The 19569-nt window shown below is 37.2% G+C and overlaps 1 protein-coding gene across 1 annotated transcript in view; it reads right to left on the bottom strand.

Annotated features, from left to right (window-relative positions):
- Nucleotides 1-15173, bottom strand: part of LOC150077192 (solute carrier organic anion transporter family member 74D-like) — a 47140-nt gene extending 31967 nt beyond the window's left edge. The window contains exons 1-2 of the mRNA XM_090386573.1: nucleotides 14923-15173; nucleotides 1343-1950 (exon numbers count right to left, since the gene is read on the bottom strand). Coding sequence (XP_090242699.1) covers nucleotides 1343-1940 — 598 coding nt within the window. The 5' untranslated portion in view covers nucleotides 1941-1950; nucleotides 14923-15173. The remainder of the gene's footprint in view (nucleotides 1-1342; nucleotides 1951-14922) is intronic.
- Nucleotides 15174-19569: the final 4396 nt, after the last annotated feature.

Raw genomic sequence — 19569 nt, 5'->3', positions numbered from 1 at the left:
ACTATGCTAGGTTTGTTTCTGTATAAATTTTCTGATGGTGGATTTAAAAGGTTTTCTAACGGTGGGTTGAATAGGTATGACTGAACGGGATGAGAGGCACAACTTTGTATCTTGACAGCATATTTCAGTAACAGTGTTTTCCTGCGGGGCTCGTGAGCATCAATGTAGAGACTATGTGCTGGCGACGTTCTGAATGCACCAATTGCAATTCTCAAAGCACTGTGTTCAATGGGATCAAGCCAGCGTAATGCACTCTTTCTGGCAGAATCACAGATAGGAGTACCATAATCAGATCACGAGATCTGATTACTGCTCTGTATAACACGGGAAGGGAAGTGCGATTTGCACCCCACGTTTGGGCAGATAAAGCTCTGAGTATGTTTAACTTTTTTTTTAGAGAGGAAGTCCGTATATTTTTAATATGATCTAGGAAATTTAACTTATTGCCAAGGGCTAATCCTAGAAATCTGATGTTACTGGTGACCGGGACGGAGACGTTAGAAATTTGAAGTTCAGGATTTGGATGAAGTTTGCGTTGTCTACAAAAATGGACAGCAACTGTTTTCTGTGCTGCGAGAGTCGATAGCCAATGAGTCTGGCCCACGGTTGTATTTTATTAAGTGATATCTGAAGCTGTCTTTCAATAGATCTCTTATTTTGGGGATGAAAGAAGATGGAACGGTCATTTGCATAAAAGTAAGTCTCAACTGTATTTGGAAGCTGTTTAGTGATAGAATCAATTCTAAGAGCAAAAAGAGTGGCACTTAGTACTTATCCCTGTGGAACACCTTCTTCCTGAATGAACGTCGCAAAGATGGTATGTTGGTATCGAACTTGAAATTATCTAGTATGTAGAAAGTTCTGAACAAATATAGGAAGGTTGCCTCGTAGTCTGAGAACGTAAAGATCACTAAGTATATCATACTGCCAGGTGATATCAAAAGCCTTCTCTATATCTATTGAAACCATTACTAGATGTTCATGTTTAACAAAAGCATTACGAATGGCAAATTCAGCCTTCACCATAAGATCTAAGCATGATCTATTTTGACGAAAGCCATATTGACTATGGCTCATTAGCTGTCCTGTCCCGACTCAATTATCCAGACGAATCTTCTTTGGATAATTTTCTGAAGAATTTTGCTGAGACAGCTTTAGAGAGATATGGCTCTATAGCTATAGGGGTTGAATGGGTCTTTCCCAAGCTTCAGGAATACCAAAACTGTAGAGTGATGCCAAGAAGCTGGAAAAACATTTTCTAAAAATATATTGAAGGTTGCATAGTAATTAGATAGGATGGAAGACAGAATAATCTCTTATGTGAAAATAAACTTATACTTACTTAGATATAACGGAGAGTTCTTCTTTTCTATGTTGTCATCTAAGTATGGAGTTCCCACTGTGTAAAAGGCCATGGATCCAAATCCATTCAGGAAGTTAGCAATGAAAATAATGGACACAGCCGGGATGGTAGGTGATACGGTTTCGTCATTGCACTGTTCATCTCGAGTTGTAACGTCACAAACCTGGTGCTTGTCTTTCGAAAGAAAATCGAATGATTTAGGTAAAAGATGGACGGCCGGTCCATAGATGAAGTACGGAACAGAGCTGAGAAAGCAACTCAATACGACGATGAGCATTCCTCCAGCAATAAGACGTGGCCTATGAGCTTGAGCACCATAATAGCCAATGAGTATACTCGTCACTATCGGACTCAAGTTATCCGCTATCATGATGACACCACTGATCTTACTCTCAAATGCAAAGCGTTTCTCTAGCGTGGATAGAACACCAACGAAATAAGTAAAATACGCTCCTTGTAAGACACCAAGCATGCAAAACACGATAAGATAAGCTTTGGGATCTGCAAATTTCTGGAGCCAACGTGGAGTGAAATTTCCAATTCCACAAAGACGGTCTTTACTGATTTCAGACTGCATGGTGGAATATCTAGAAAGAGAAAAGTTAAAAACGTACTTAAGGTGCTGTAAAGAAACACTTAATCAATAATGATGTAAGTTTCGATAGGAATGCAGACTTAAATAGTTTAAGTCCTACCTCTACAAGCACTGTTAAGAAAAGCTAAAAATAGAAAATGGAGCATGCCAAGATATTTCTATTTCCGAGGTGGTGGGCCAAATCATCCAAAATTGTTTTACACACTATAATCAGTAAGCGATAAATAACAATGTTCACTCAAGGTGACAAAGAAAAAACACAACGCAATTCAAAAGGGCTTTCTTCTGAGACTTTTCCGTCTTTTATTGGCTTCCTCAGTCAAGGTCCTTTCGAAATCTCTACAATTTGTGTCTGAATTGATAGAAAACAATTCTAAGTACTGTATTGAGAACTGTGCTGAAACTCGTGCAACAGTAGCCACCAATCAACAACTTTCCGCAGAAAGAGGCGGTACAGAAGTAGTGATTCCTGCTATATGGCTGTTTTGCAGACGGTTTTCCTCTGTTTTGTTGAGTTAACCAATTTCAGGATGTAAATGTAAGATTTTCTCCATAAATACAAGCAAGTTAGTTAATCTACGCAGTACGTCACACTTCAGGCGCGTTAGAAAATAGTAGTAATTCGTGATTTATCACAAAAAAATAAAGATGAACGAGTTTTATGTGCGAACCCAGAAAATTTCGTTTCTGTGTACTTGCCATATTATTGCCCGTCCACTCCTCCAATCAGTTCTTGGCAACAAACATAATATCCAGAGCTTCAGCTACGAGAGGCAAATTTCTCTTCAACCCCCAGGAATGCATCCACTGAAGCGTTGAGATCACCGTCGGTGAGAAGATGGATGCCAACCAGATATATTTTTTTTTAAATTAGAGACTAGTTGAAAGTCCGATGGAGCTAAATCGATCTGGCGAAATGGAGAATAGTCCAAGATTTCAAAGCCGTATTAGCAACTATAGCTATATTGTGCCACAACCAGGTCATATATAAAAAAATTTAGCATTCAGTGACCTAATTAGTTAGGCCACCAAGTCAAAATATATAATAACATAGGTATAAAACATATATCAACGAAGAATAACAATAAAAGGTAAATTTTAAATACGAGTAATAAGGTTTACCGATTTTAAATAGCTAAAAACAGCAGACACGTGGTCATCGTTGGATAAAACCTGACTGAGTGTATAAGGCTCAGCCAGATGAATAAAAGCGATAAAATATAAATCACATTCGTGTCTAAAACGTGGACTCTCGGTTAAAATGTGACGAATACTTAAAATGGTGCCACAATTCTCACACATAGGACAGTCATCTGCCCTCAGTAGAAATGCATGTGCAAGATGACTGTGTCCTATGCGGAGTCGAGCTAGAACAACTTCCTCTCTGCGATTCCTGCGCAGACTAGACTGCCAGTGTCGGATTACGGGCTTTATCTGACAGAGCTTGTTTGTGAGTTGCTCATGCCATTGGGAGAGTAATGTAGAGTAATATATTAGCTGCGTGTAGTCTGTATAGGGGACTAACAGGCAATAAGTGTTCTGGGGTACTGGTGATCTGGCCGTAGCATTTTCCAGTTCATTTCCCTCGTCTGAGCGGGTAGCACAGTGGTATCGTCACCGTCCTCCCCACACCGGGTGGAAAAGGCCCGGGTTCGAATCCCGTCGATGACGCGAGGAACTTTAATGGGCTTTTTTCACTTCGCGGCTGAGTTAATCGCTCTCAGGCGTATATAAGAAGTTTTTTTCTCCCCAGACACCGGGGTTTTTCGTTCAGCAAAACAGGTAAATCGACCGTAGAACACATGTAATTTACAGACACAAATAGGATTTAATATATTCAATTACGGCAACCCTAAAATAATAATTTGAGTTCATTTTCCCCGATCCCAATGCGGCTTGGAATTCAGCAGAAACGAATGTCGAAAGAACACTCAGACAGAGGTAGCGTCTGCTGAATCCGGGTCACAAATGGATGAGAATTATGCCTCATCTCCAATAAAGCTTGCAGTGTACTTAGAGAGTCAGTGTACACCATACACCTTTGATACTTGTGGGTTTTAATGTGGTCCAAGGCTAACTCTGTAGCATACAACTCAGCTGTATATATGCTGCATTCTTGGGGAATCTTTCCAGATATAAAACGATCTGGAAAGATAGCAGCAGATCCAACAGACAACTCCGACTTCCAGCCATCAGTGAAGACAGGCAAGATTTCGGAATATTCTGCTCGGTGGGCAGCGTACAGTTGTTGGTAGATGGAGTTATGGACTTGCCCCAATTTTTGATGGAGGGGTCGCATGATCGTAAGCGAGCATGCCAGGGTGGAAGTGGTTGCTTTCGTAAGAATGACAGTAGTGGTTCAGTTGCTTGAACATATAAACTCTGGACAAGGGATGTTCTAAATGCTCGAGTAGCAATACGGATGGCATGGTGGTGAACTGGGTCCAGCCATCTAAGTACACTGTCATGGCAATGGCAGACTTGTGAGAAGGCACATTATCCTGGTGGAACAAGATCGTTGCTGAGCTTTACCCCCGCGTCTGTCTTTGATGTTTTCATTCAAACAGCCCTCAAAGTCAGCGTAATATGCCACTGTGACTGTCTGTCCTTTCTCAAGGTAATCCACTAACAAAACTCCATTAGCATCCAAAAAAACCGATGCCATCACCTTGCCAGAAGAAGGAATCGACTTGACTTTCTTTGGAAGAAGAGAAGAGCTGTGTTTCCACTGTTTAGACTGCTCTTTTGTCTCTGGCTGAAAGGGATTGACCCATATTTCATGCTGGATGAAACATGGGTCAATACCTTTGCTGGATCTGCTTGAATATTATGCAAATGTTTGCTTTATTTGACAACTCTTGTGCATTTTTGATCTGCTATCAGCAACTTAGGAGCCATCGTGCTATACCTTTTTCACAGCGATAATCTTTGTTATTATGTGGTACATACGTTCAGATGAGATTCGCAAGACGCTGGCAACGAACCAAACTGTCACTCTTTTATCGCTCATCATGTACACTGTCAACAACTTCTGGAATGATAGACGTTTCGGGTCTTCCATATTCCAGGGTCTCTGTCCTTCCTTTAAATTCTGCTGCCTACTTCTTAACCATGGAATAGGAAGGGGTAGCCTATTCCATGGTTAACCATGGTCATAAAATATACGATATTTTAAAAGTTCGCATAATATACGGTATATGGATAATATATGTATATGTATCAAAAAATAAATAACAATTTTGGGATTTCTATTAATCCGATTTAAAGAAATTTTGGAAAGTTCCGATAAATCTTTCTAATAGGCCCAAATATAAAATTTCATGAAAATCCATCCACTTAGAGTCAATTTACTCTATGAGGATTTCTGTTGGTTGGCTATTAATGAAATGTGGGATGGCTCGACAATTTTTTTTGAATGAGCCAAATATAAAACATCCGTCCATTAGGAGTCGGTTGGTTGTTGTTGGGTTTTTTGGCGCAAAAGCAACTTTGGCCATATTGCGCCTATCTATTAATGTTTAATGACAAGGACGTTTATATTTCTTAAATATGATTTATATCTCCTCAAAATAACCTATTAATTTTAAATAAGTAAATATATTTTCAATGTTGGAGTTATCACCTAGAATTTGTGATAACGTCAGGGAATGCTGAATATTTATAGGGAGATGGAAGGCTGATTGTCGCGCAATGTGGTATTGTGGACATTCTATAAGGAAATGTTTTACAGTGAGTTGACAAGAACAGTGAAGGCATTCTGGAGGATTTGCTTTGGTGAGTAAATAATTGTGCGTAAGATGTCTATGTCCAATGCGTAGTCTGGACATAATGACTTCTTCATGCCGATTCTTGTGAAGACTCGATTTTCATGGCTGTAGTTCATGTTTTATTTGAAACAGTTTATTTTGAAACAGTTTTTATTTGAAACAGTTTATTTTGAAACAGTTTTTATTTGAAACAGTTTATTTGGCCATACTGCATTCTTCAGTCCACCATGCTGTGTTATGTTTATGGTATTTTCCAGATGACCGAGGAACTGTAGCTTCAGCTGCTATTTAAATTTGGTTTGTGGCACGAGATGTAGCATTGTCTATGGGCTGAGTGGTGATTATTTGTTCGTCTATTGCTGCAATCAATTGCAGCAATACACGAATGTTGATTTAGTCCAGTCAACTTTATGGAATCTCCATCTTTTTTGGCCATCGTGATGTGCAACATAATTTGTTAGTATTTTGCAGACCATAGAAAAATGGTCGCTATTTAGTGGATTATTCAATATTGACCATTCAATCAATGGATATAGGACAGGTGAACATATGGATATGTCAATGCAGAGGCTGTTCCAGTGGGCAAATGGATGTATGTCTCAGTTCAGGTAATAAGGAGAGAGAGAGGTTTTGCTCTTCCAGTAATTTCTCAATCAATTTACCACGTTTGTCTTGGTGACGGGACCCTCACATGGGATGGTGACTATTTAAATGTCCCATGATACAGACCGGAGGTGGGAGCTGGGTTACTAACTCTTCCAATTCTGAAAGAGAAAAATTCTTGATTTGGGGGGAGGTAGAGTGAGACCAGTGAGAAAGTAAATTGTATTGAGACTCGAACTGCAACTGCTTCCAAAAAAGTTTGTAGTGGGAGGCGTTTACACGGAATTTTGGAATCAATTAAGATTGCAACTCCACCATGAGCTCCTCCAGAAAATTGTTGGTCTTGTCTATAGGTATCGTAGTGGTTTACTGCTGCGTTTATTTGTGGAGTTAAGTTAGTTTCTTGAAGGCAGACGCCTACCTGGTGATATTTATCAATTAGGTTGCGAATGTCATCAAGGTTACTGCGGAAACCTCGACAATTCCACTGTATTATTGTGTGCATTATATTGGCTTTGTGTTTGTATTTGTTTCTGACTTTTTACGAGTGGGGTCTGCTTGGATCGCTCAGGCTTTTTCTCTTTTTTGGGGAAGATTGGGCGAACTTCCATCTCTTCCTCAGCATGTATCTCTAAGATTGGTTCTTCTGGGACTTCTTTTTCACATGTATCCATATGATCATGGGCAGGGAGTTTGTCATCTATATCTATATTTTTAGTATTTATGGTTGGCCGTGACATAGAAGGCATTGTTGGCGGAATTGTAATAGGTGTATTTATTGCTTGATTAGAAGTTGAGGTTTGAAGATGATTTTGCTGATGGAGCTAGGATTGAGCGAGCCCAATCAGAAATAGAGATGTTTGGTGGGACTGTAATGTTGGTTTGAACTGAAGTGGTAGTGGTGGTAACAGCAGTTATCTGTTTATGCTGTTGGACAGTTGCTGCATATGAGCGTGTTATTGTAATTGGTGATATTTGTTTCTTTGCCTCAGGGTAGGAGACTTTGTGTTCGGTTTTATACTTCTGAATCATTTTTTCTTTTTTCCATGTTTCGCAGTCTTTGGAGTAAGCGGAATGGTTGCCTCTACAGTTTGGGCACTGTAAGGTTTGTGCAGGGCATTCGGTATGGATATGGTCTTTAGATCCACATGAAGTACATACAGCAGTCCCTCGGCATACTGTCTGTGAATGCCCAAATTTTTGACATTTATAACATCTGATTGGGTTCGGTATGTACGGTCGGACATGACAGTTCAAGTATCCGGCTTTTACAGATGTTGGTGGATTTGGCAAGTTGAAAGTTAGTATAATGTTTCTGGTTGGAAGTAGTGAACCATCCTTTTTTGATTAGTATTCGTTTTACCTGAATAACATTTTCTTCTGAAAGCTATTGTTTAATTTCTTCTTCGGATACACGTAGAAGATCCCATTCTGTTACAACTCCTTTTGAGTAGTTTAAGGTGGCATGAGGTGACAATTCTATGGGAGTTTCTCCAAGTGTTTTCAATTTAAGTAGCTTGTCAGAATGCTTGGATTGTGTTGTTTCAACAAGCAGGTCACCTGATTTTAGTCTGCGAACCATTTTTGGTGAGCCAGCGACATTCTCTAAATTTTTCTGGATCAGAAAAAGGAGAAAGCTTGCTTACTGGCTGGTCAGTCAAAGAATATATTATGAGGAAATGAGGCCAGATATTCTGGTCTGTATCCTTCTTTTGTCTCTTTGCAAAGGAAGGGTTGTAATCGTCCTGCTCTCTAGAATGTGATGGGGCATTGATCCCGCAAGAGTCAGTATTGGTATGGTCCATCTTTGCTCCTTTTAGCCCTTGGCAGAGAGACTTTTCTGCCAAGAGTTCCGGCCCCGCCACGGGGAGGCAGGAGCAGTTCCTGGTGTGACCAAGCGAAGAGTAGTAGGGGTTAGTAATATACTATGAGAAAATAAAGAAAGGTGGCTTTCCTTCCTTGCTCTGTACAAGGACTTTTGTTACGAGAGCTGTTATAAAATAAATAGATTTTTTAATGATAAGGACAAAAAGGAACTGTAAATCGCTTTCTGGAAATCGCACTGGAAGTACAGAGAAATCGCTTGGCACCCGGTGCTATTAGGAGTCGACTTATTACGTGCGGATGGACAGACAGATAAGCACACAGAGAGACGGACATGGTGAAGACAATAGACACTTTGCGCAACATGCCAACGCGCCTAAATGCCATCAACAAGCACAAATTCTGCAGTTAGCTTGACCAGCAATAGGGATAGGATATAGTTTATGAGTGGTTGATGTATTTAAGGCCATCCCGCATTAAAACCTGAATTTCACCCATTATTCCTTAACCACAATCATCATTTCTTAATCACGCTACTTGTTGTTTCCTGCAGCAGTTTTATCGAGTCTTTGTTGTTGTTTTTGACCCATAAGCTGATGTTATAGGTCGTCAGGTCAGCACGTATCACTTTACGCTTTATGTACCAATGGAGCACTTACCGATAGTGCTAACAAGTTGTCATTTCCTCTGCAAGTGCCGAAGAAGTATCGATGCACTAAGGTCTGTGATATTCACAATATGCTTCTTTACGATTTTTCTGATCAGAATGGTGAATAATAAATTAGAAAATATGTTTATATTCTCCCAGTTATAAAGACGATACAGCGCTAATTTTATAAAAAAATTAGCGCTGCTAATATTGCACAACATATTTTGTTGGGACGCGCAGATTGGAACTTCAACAATCGTCAGAGTCCACACACCGAAGCCATACTATAACTCAATCACTTCTGTTTCAAAAAGAGTCTATGAAAAGGCCCATCTCAGTGCGGCTTGTTTTTATTTTTATAATCAGGAATAAGATATAATTTGGAAGGAAAACATTGGTTATTATTTGAGAACAATGGTTATGTAAAGAAAAGGCCAAATTTAAGATAGCACTGCAGCCACATCCGCGTAATATTTAAAAAAAAAAAAAAAAAAAAAAAACAAGACGGACATTGTGATTATTCTGATTCGCTAATCTCTGCAGTAATTTATAGCGAAGGTAATGTCTTGATTAGATCTTCTGTCAAGTTTTTCTTAAGCTCCCAACTGTATCCGTTATCTTATCCTGTTCCACCAATTTTGCGACTATTGCTTAACATCAGTAACTTTCCGAACTGCGAGAAACAGGCATAAAAATTACCCGGATATACAAATACACTCGCATTCCAGAATATCAGTGCGTATACCGAAAGCAGAAAAATTATCCATTGCGTCAGTCTTGAAGGAGAGCTTTTGTTACTTTGAAAACTACTCAAAAATGTTACTACCAACAGCATTCCCAAGAAGTTTTAACTTCGAAAAGGTCTCGTTTTGGGGCAATGATGTTATTGAACAATTCCACAAGAAGGTTTAACTTCGAAAAGGTCTAATATTGGGGCAATGATTTTATTGAACAATTCCACCGTGAATTGATGTTATTGGATAAGACCCGAGTTCGAGTCTTGTCGATGAGGTGAGGAATTTTTATGAGCTTTTTCACAACGTGGCTGAGTTAGTCTTCTCAGGCAAAGGCAGCATGGTTTGTACTCCCTGAAACTCAGGTTTCTCGTCCTGCAAAACAGAAAATTGACCTCAGAACACAAGAAATTTACAGACAATATACGCGGAGCAATATGGGCAATATGGCCTTTGTTGCTGATGCTCCTAAAACCCAATAACAACGGTCTGAATTTTGCCATTTTTCAATATTTTTATTCTCAGCTAGTCAGCATTTATTAATAAATGTCCACCCTGTGTGAATCTGAAATTCATTCACACCTTGTGCGTTAATTAGCGCCATTATCTTGGAATGACGAAGCATAATTAGTAGTACTGAAATTGGTGTACTGTATAACAATCTAGCCTTCATAGCAGTGTAGTAGCTCTCATTATTTGCTAAACACATGGCAATGGTTCTTCGTTAGACCCAAGAGGTGAAGCACACTCGGTGCTAGGTCAAGGCTTACACCTAATGGTTTCCATCTCTTGAGTGTGATGAAAAGTGGGAATGTTGGAGGGTCAAGGATTTCTCACCTGTTGTTCCATTAGGGCAAAATAAAACCATTAATAAACTGCTAATGGGCTATAGTGGGAAATGATGAATCTCCTCTCCTTTCTTTTCCTTTCCCAATAGCACCCAGTGAGTTCCATCTTTAATGCTTGATGGAAAAACTAGCGATTGGTAATTTTGCATAAAAGTTTACAAATAATGGTACTGAGCTGTTACTTCATGGCTAATTATTGAAGAAATTTGTGTCAGAACTTGACACCGATTTCTTTGATACTGGAACCAATGGCTGTTTTCTTCTTTATTGAAATGGTGGGAGGTTTTGTACGCTCCCCTGAAATAACTTGTCCTTTGTGATATTAATGTCCAATAAACGTCAGGGAAAGAAGTAATACCTTTATTATAATGACATTTAACCTTTGTCTCGGTTAAGTATAAAAGGCAAGCAATACCAAGGTGGTTTATCTCTCAGACTTTCGTAAGAAATAAAATGTCTTTAACATCAATTACACATAGCACGTTATTGTCTAGAGAAATTAGGTTTAAACAGTTGCATTGTAGAGGCATTTGTAAAGATTGGATTACGTTTCGACCCATTTCTAAAGTTCATGTATATTTTCCTCCACTTTATTAACTAGCCTATATACGGCATAAATCCCTTTACAGAATCACAATGTCTTTGTTTCTGTCAAGCATACAATTTTATTCTCAGTTCTTTTTTATTAGAAAAAATTAAGCTTTAACGGTCTTATTAAACTGTGAAGAAACTCTTCAGTGTTCTCATTTCATTACCTTTGGTTCCCAAGTGGCTTGGGATCCAGCAGAAAAGGATGTCGAAAGAACGCTCAGAAAGAGAGTGGAGCGTCTGCTGGCACGAATCAGGTACGAATGAGGACTATATTGTATCGTTGACAAAGCTTGTAGTATACTTAATGAGTCAGTATACACCATATACCTTTTGCAATTGAGGGTTTTAATGTGGTTCAAGGCTAATTATATAATGTTTTGATGTATTTGAAAGGATGGATAAAGATACATATTTGTACTGTTCTTCACAGTACCTGTATGCTTTCTTGGCCTCCACATTCTGCTCATTTGTCGCCCATCAAGCTTATTTTGGATAAAATTGGATTCCCAGACTACTGCCTCTCAGTCACCCACCACAGTTTCCCAACTCAATGCACAAGTGCAAGAAGAATAGCTCAACGTTCACAAGATGGCATTTGCCACCTTCTCAACTACCTAAACGTCTAGTCGCTTGGATAGCTGTTCGTGGTCGTCATACTCCACATTGATGTGCATCACATTTTCGCTGTTAAATACTGCTGAATTGATACACCAAGTTAATCATACTTGTGTACATTGATATTCGTCATTCCACCTATTCTGAGCTCAAAGCATGTACCCCTTTCAGGTGATCAAGTTCAATGACGAGTATTGCATTTTGTTTAAAGTTATTTTTAAATAAGCAATTTATATTTTTAATATGTCACTAAAACTGCGAAAATGTTTTCTGTAAGTAACCTAATAATGATGGTTAATTCGCTAATATTTTTAAAATAGAATTTTAAACATAATAAAACTTTTAATTATGATGAAATTAGTATGAAATTATTAAATGATATTCATTAAATAATTAAATAATAAAATGAATTTCAAATAATAAAGATTTAAAAAATCAACTAAACTAAAGCAATTATTTCAAAACAAGAAATATTCCGTTTAGACCCCAACACGACCCATATAGGTCACTAGAGTTTGAAAAAACCAGTTATTAACAAGCAACATTATTATTAACCGTCATTTTGTGGTCACGTGAATTCGAACTACAGTTCAATTGATAAAAACACTGCAGAAAATAAATAAAAAACAGAGAAATTAAGTGATTCTGTATCCAATTATTATTAGTGGTTCAGTTATTATACATATAATAAAAAACTATGAGTGTTGAAACCTTCGGTACTACGCCTTGGATTAAACATCTGAGTTTCGAAATTTAAAACATACATACACACCCATCATATGAAAAAGTCTCGGTTTAATTAGCTTTATGCACTTTTTGTTTTCACATCATGGCCAAGTTCGTCTGTATCGGATAATGATTGTTTTTTTGTTGAAAAACCCAGGTTTTTCATCCCTAGTCAACGGCCAACTAGACTTGAGAATACAAATTGAAGACAACATAAACCGATGTTTTGTTTGCATCAGCGCATATTCTAAACCATGCAGCCCAACCATAAAAGATCAACTGGAAATTTAGACGCTAGTATACCATTCTGATATTCATATAGGAGATAAAATCCAGAAAACTCCAACTTTTGTATAGAATTCTAAGCCCAAAAATATATATTTTTTTTAATTTTAAGATTACATGGTGTCTGAACATGTGATTTTGAGGGATTATACAAAAAGATAGCGTTTCATACTACGTATTCGAGCATCTTCAATTTCCCTTAATGGTTTGTTTTGCAATAGCCATTAAAAGGATCCAAGGTCACTCGCTAAAAGTTGCTGGTGTCGATTTACCTGTGCTTCGCTTTTCTCGTTGTCAGTTTTATGTAGCACGTTCAAGAGTCAGTAAGTCTCATATTGTATTGTAAAAAGTTTTCTAGTAATTATGGAGGTCGATTGACAGTAATAAATAACCCCGGGCGAAAATATGGCGCAATTTTAGTATAATCTGCAAGACCTTGCTGATCTCCATCTAACTTTTAAATGTGGTTTAAGAGCTCACCGGAAATACAACTTGAGAGACGAACTTATAGCTCCATTACTAGAGTATCACAATCACAGAATTTAAAAGACTGCGGTGTGAGACTGTTTCTTCATAAGATTATTCTTAATTTCAAAGATTTAAATAAGCTGATCCGTAATGGGATCACAGCATGGTATTTATTCAAGTATTTCAATATTTATAATTTAGGCATTCTACGCTTCAAAAAAGGTAAAAAAATAGTAATATAAACATATCTGATTTTGAACAGTTGAGTTGTAGCCGCTTAAATTAATTAATAAAATTTATTATTATAATTATTATTATTTATTATTTTAAATTCCATGGCCTTTTTTTCAAAAATAATTCAGGCAGTCATTAATCGTCCAGAATTGTTGGACGTGTGTTTATATGAGTTTTTTGTTTATGATTTTGGAATACGTCTCAGAATTTTCGAAAATATATTTGAAACACCTTGTATATCAAAATTAAAATAATAAATATAATTACCGTAATAAACAAATATAAATAAAACACAAAATCCAAAAGAAAAAAAAAAAAGAAAAAACAAAAACTTCTGCAATCTAAAAAAAACAACAACAAAAAATAAAGTTTTTAACGAGGATATATTAAAAATAAAATTAATGTGATTTATGTTAACCTGTAGCCTCTTTTTTTAAAGGGAACAAGGAACTAGTTGCAAATAGTTAATATTAGATAAATAAACTAAAATAAACAATATGTATATCATACTACTTAAGGAGTTTATTTTATTTTATTATTTATTTTTTAAAATTAAGATTATTTAAAAATAAATAATATTTTATTATCCATTTTTAAATTTTACTAAATGGCTATGTTTTTCCTGAACATTATGTTCATATTTTTTGAATAAAAACCTTCCGGTTAAAGAAAAAAAAGTCTCCTTTCTTACTAGTTTAAAATAATAATAATAATAATAATAAATATATAAATAAACTGAGGTTATCTCGTATCGCTTCAGTTTAAACACACATTCAGTGAAGGCAAATATGCTAATTCAAACAATGCAGTAAATTATGTAAAATTTTATTTTTACTTTCCATTGGTTTGTAACAGGCAGTTCTCAAACTTGAAACGGCTCAAGTATAAAAAAAACTGAGTTGAAGCTTACCTTAGTCAGATTTTCTGCAATTATCAGTCATAAGGAGTCAGTACGTCGCGTAAAATGCTCATGCTCTAGGACTTTTAACATTGATAAGAAGAAAATGTTCAAGAAAGGAAACTCTACACCAAAGCCTCTTCAAGAGTTCTTTTAAAAGGAATTTCAGTCAACAAAGAAACATCAAACTTTCCATTTTTTTCCAAACAGTCGGCTGGACTTGGTATCCACTTCCTCACCACTGAGGCGTCAAGAAGTATGCATGAAGAGGCGCATATGTATGCATCATTAAATTAATTAATTTTTACAAGTAAATAATACAAATGCGACAGAAATTAAATTTAATGAATATCAGCCAAAACTAATATACGCAACCTCTTATTTTAAATTCTAGAGAGTTAAAAGATGTCAAGGAAACCCCTTGATTTCTTTATCCCTTTTCCTATCCGAGCAATTTTCTACAAAATCGCTGTAGGTGGAAACGTCTAGCCATTTCAAAACGATAAGTGTAATGGAAACATCACTGGCACGCAGAAATCTCGCCCAACCGAAGAAGAAAAATTCTGCTTCATTAGCTGAATGAGAGCAGGGGCGTCCAGAGATATCACCGCCCCAACACCTTTAAGTACCGATTACGTGCAGTCGCTTATAGTGTTATGGAGAGAAGGAAAGGAAAAAAAGGCGGAAATGGGTTGTTAATCACAGAAGAGAGCTGGACTTACCGCTGCGTTACAGGTGAGCTGCAAAAGTTATCACAGTCTGGTGTTTGGGGACCTCAGAGTCCCGTGCTGCACATCGCTACATGCCATGTTTTTCCAGCTGAGACATCCACGTGTTGGTACACTTTAACCACCAAATGCTTTGACGACTACCAGCGCGACTTGCCACGTTTATCGCAGCCGCTGTAACCTGTACCGGTCAACTCTGGAAATGGGTTACCGAAAGAGACAGTCGTAATGCTTCTGATGACGTAGCCGAACAGGAATAAAAGATGAGAAAAAGAGAAAGCTTGCAGTAGCTTCGCTAAGAAGATCATGTGACATCCACAAATGATCCACGTAACTTAGAGACAGAAAACAACAAAAAAAGAGTCTGTAACCTGAAGGTAAAAAGAGTTAAGAGACGAGATTAATCTGCAAGACCACAAGTTATTTTATCGTGACGCAAGTCAAGTTTGACGTTCTTATCCAGACATAATGAAACATCTTGGAAACAATTTTCTTAACAAAGATGTGAAGAAATCTGCTGGTGAAACTTCCTGGTGGTTAATAAAGACTAATAAAGACAAAACTTGAGAAATATTTCGTACAAAACGGGACGCAATAAAGATCAGAGTCTCGAATGAATTCTTGAGCCAGTGACATTTTAACAGAGGAAAGCGTTTTGATTATTCGATGCTACTAACAATTTCAGCACTGACATTTTTCTACCAGTACTGAGTTAGTCGTTCTGAGGTTGTAGTAGCGAGAAGTGCTGCAGGTGCAATAGATGCGTCGCTCCTGGCTTCCTAGACTTAATTAAAACTCTCAAAACTTTCAAATTCTGAAAATTTGAACTCGAGACGTTGTAACTCTTAGTCGACCTTGAAATTGGCTTCGAAACACTTCTGCTGTTTCCTGATACAGTCCTGTGTGTAAGATCCTATTAGCATCTCTTTGACGATCTTCATTTACAAATTTTGAACTGCAGGAATTTATATCTAAATCCAGTTCGTCATTATTTTAAAATACCTGAATGCATCGCAAATTAAACTGTCCAGTTGTAATTTTAAAAAAAAAATGTAAATTTACGTATAAAATTGCGTATAAGTTCAACCCAAAAGGGGTTTCTTAAGTAGAGCATTGAAATTGATACTAAGGTTTTTAAGATGGCAATCACTCCAGAAAGTTGTGGCCAAATTCCACAATGTACTCGAACTTCATAGATTCAATACGTTTCAACATTCCATGCTAGGCATTTCAACTGGTCTATTCAAGTTAAGATAGAAAATTTCAAAAACGATATCCTGGAAGCAATTGACTACAGAATTTCGAACGAATCAAGTTATGTTGTTGTTATGGGTCAGATTTATTTATAATTTCATTCTTTTATTATTTACTTATAACATGCCATAAAGACTTTTACACTATATGTGATATCCGAATAAAATTGACTTACCTCTTATAGTCCATAATTCGGTTTTGTAGTTGAATCAATTAGTCAACAACTTTATGAGGATCTCGTTTCTCCACGCCTCATAGCATTTCGGCTAAATTTATCAAGAGTCAGCATCGCACGAATAAACGATGTTCATGGTCAACGGTCAGTTACTGATAGAGTGGAATGTATCCTACTCACCTGAAAAATAAAACAGCCTAATTACTGGGAGGTGGGATGGAGAAAATGGCTGTTCTATGCATGACAATGCTGATCCAGACGACCTGATGGATAAAATATTGAATGTAGTTGCTAAAAAGCCGTTCTTATCGGAACTTTCCTAATAAGGAAATTATGAAATTAGGAAATATTGACTAATAGTCAGTATGATGACTGATCATCTCATCCGGATTCATATAAGAATACGACGTACTCTTTCTGAACATTAAAATAATCGAAATACCAAGTACAAAGCAATTAATTCTCTCTCTTTCTCTCTCTATCTCTCTTGTAATACACACCCACACATTGTACATCTCAAATTTCGAAATATGGCACCACCAATCAAATTACAATTCAAAATTAAAGCTGTCCCTGTATTCTAAAGTCTAATAGTTAAAATGCAATGTTAAAAAGCTATGTTTATCCTGAAACCCATCCCGACAGCATCTTTGACAAAAAACAAAAACAAAAAAGGAAAAAGAAAAAGAATAGGTGTACGTTTTCTCTGGAGTAAAGTCCGCATATTTCTATACGTGTGAAATAAGGTTTCTTTATTCCGTAGTTCGTGCCCATTCTTAGATGATAAGCGCATAGAAGATAGTATTTCTAAGAAGAATGGAATATCCTTAACGAAGCAGGAAGTAAAAATTTTTCTTAAAACAACTCTTATATTGGTCTTAAAAGCTAAGAAAAGGAACAAATATACAAAAAGGTGAGCACATTTTTAAATAGCGATAGAAACAAAACAATCTTTTTCGAAACGCCCGTATTTCTGGTGTTTATCTCTCGCATTGTCGATTTAAAAACATCCATCATTTTGAAAATGTCAAAAAGACACCATTTTGAATGTCATCAGATTTTTTGATTTTACTGCGCTAGCAACTTTGACCATATTGTGCCAATGTGTTATGTCTCTGGAAGTATGTGTTCAGGAGTTTATTTGTACGTTGTGCAAAGTGACAAACCAGAAATAATAATGGGAAAAGAAACCTTCCTTTGCTAATTGGCTAATTATAGCGAGCGACTGAAGACTTCTTCCTGTCTACAACGGGATTCTCGGGATTCCAGTCTACAACAGGACAACCTCATTCAGATTCTAGGGATTCCAGTCTACAACGGGTCAACCTCATTCGAATTCTCGACTGAAGACTATTTGAATACGAAGAGTTACTCACGCTGCATATGCAAATCCATGATACCAAAGTACGGTAATGTCCTTGTAGTCTCTAGCTTGCATACTGCCATGATCTCATGTGATCATTTTTTAACATCGCATCACAGAAAAAAAGACCTCTTTGGAAGCAGTAGTTGAATGGTGTGGGCTAGAATCACTGTTGATGGTTGCTGGAATCATGTTGAATGGAATCACTGTTTGTACAAATCTTTGTGTTACCGTGAGAAGCTCTCATGGTTGTGAGGTCTCCGTGTGAGATCCATAAGTTCGCCCTTAAAAGAAAGTCTTCAGAAACTGCTCCTGCAAAATTGGTGCAGACTTTCTTTTAGTGGACAATAATTCATATCTCCTAACAAAGATCTTCTAGTGAACCAGTACTTTCAGAGGGAAAGTGCAGGCCTATAGATTAACTAGATTTCAATCAATAGAGAATGTTGTGAGTGCTCTAGGCAGGAGGGTTGCCAGTCATAATCCCCACTTCTTCCTCCAAGAAACTTCACTAAGTTTGAATGAAAACTGATATTTCCAGCACTAATTACCAATCGTCCTCTCAATATGGAGTCGATATCACGCCTATCCGAGGTCATCTATCTTATTACGATGTGTGTTTCCATGGTTGGGCTGGTCATTTTTGGCTGCTCTTGAACTTATTTGCATTACTCTGTAATTTCAGATCCGAATTTGTGCATTTATAAGACCCATTAAAACGAATATCTCATTAATGTTTTGCCATAACAGAGATACAAATGTGCACCCCACGACTTTGCTTCTTCCTATAAAATGGAACATAAGTTTCAGAGGTGGACAGGTGTTGGCAGGATGATGGCAGGACGGTTACAAGCTGAGTTGAACAGGCTGAAAAGTATTAAAATTCATTAATACTACTAGGGTTTTACGCATTTCTTAATGATTATGCTCTCTCTCTCCCACCCTTATAAGCAATAGTACTGCATGTTGGACACCATTTAATAATTGGACGATGTGTGGTGACGAATTGGGGTATCCTTCGAAATAATTTCTGGCGTTTTTAGTTAGAACTAGGTTTCGGTAGACGAAATGATTCATTCATCCCGAGAAACTCGTTGTAAATAGATTTTACCATACTGTAAACATAGTCTCTTACTGTAAAATGAACGCTATCCCCATCCATAAATAGGATCAAGCGATAACTGGAGATATGGGAGTGTGTGTGTGTGTGTGTGTGTGGTATGGGTGTTTAATGGCGCACAAGCTGCTGTGGCTATATTGCGCCTATTCATAGGTATGTTGAAAAGATAAAATAAATAATTAATGTGAAGACGGTTCAATCTCATTTCATGCCAGAAACTAATCAGAGTCGCTTATACATTCCTATTTGTTTCAAATAAAAGAAAAGTTCATTAATATTGGCATTTTCACCAATGATATCATTTAATGTTATCCGTTCACGGAAATTAGCCAGAGAATGAAATATTGAAGTTCGATGTTGTTGATAATGTGGACAGTCAATCAAAATATGTTTGACTGTTAGATGCTCAGAGCACTGTGAACAAAGAGGAGGATCATCGCCTGTGAGTAGATGGAGGTGAGTCAGATGAGTATGTCCTATTCTAATCCGCGCGAGTACCACTTCTTCTCGCCGAACTGTCTGAATGCATGAGTGCCAAAATTTTGGGTCCTGTTTTAACTGGAACAGTTTGTTATTTGTTTGTTTATGCCATAGCTCTGTCCATTGTGCATGATATGCTGTTTGAATTATAATATTATAATCAGAAACTGGAATAAAGGCAGAGGTTAAGTCTACTGTTGATGGATTTTTAGCCGAAATATCAGCCAACTCGTTCCCTTTGATGCCTGA

This window comes from Mastigoproctus giganteus, chromosome 12 (genome assembly GCF_048544385.1).
Source record: "Mastigoproctus giganteus isolate SK-2022 chromosome 12, ASM4854438v1, whole genome shotgun sequence".
Classification (NCBI taxonomy): Eukaryota; Metazoa; Arthropoda; class Arachnida; order Uropygi; family Thelyphonidae; genus Mastigoproctus; species Mastigoproctus giganteus.
This window is presented reverse-complemented; position numbering and strand designations above follow the sequence as displayed.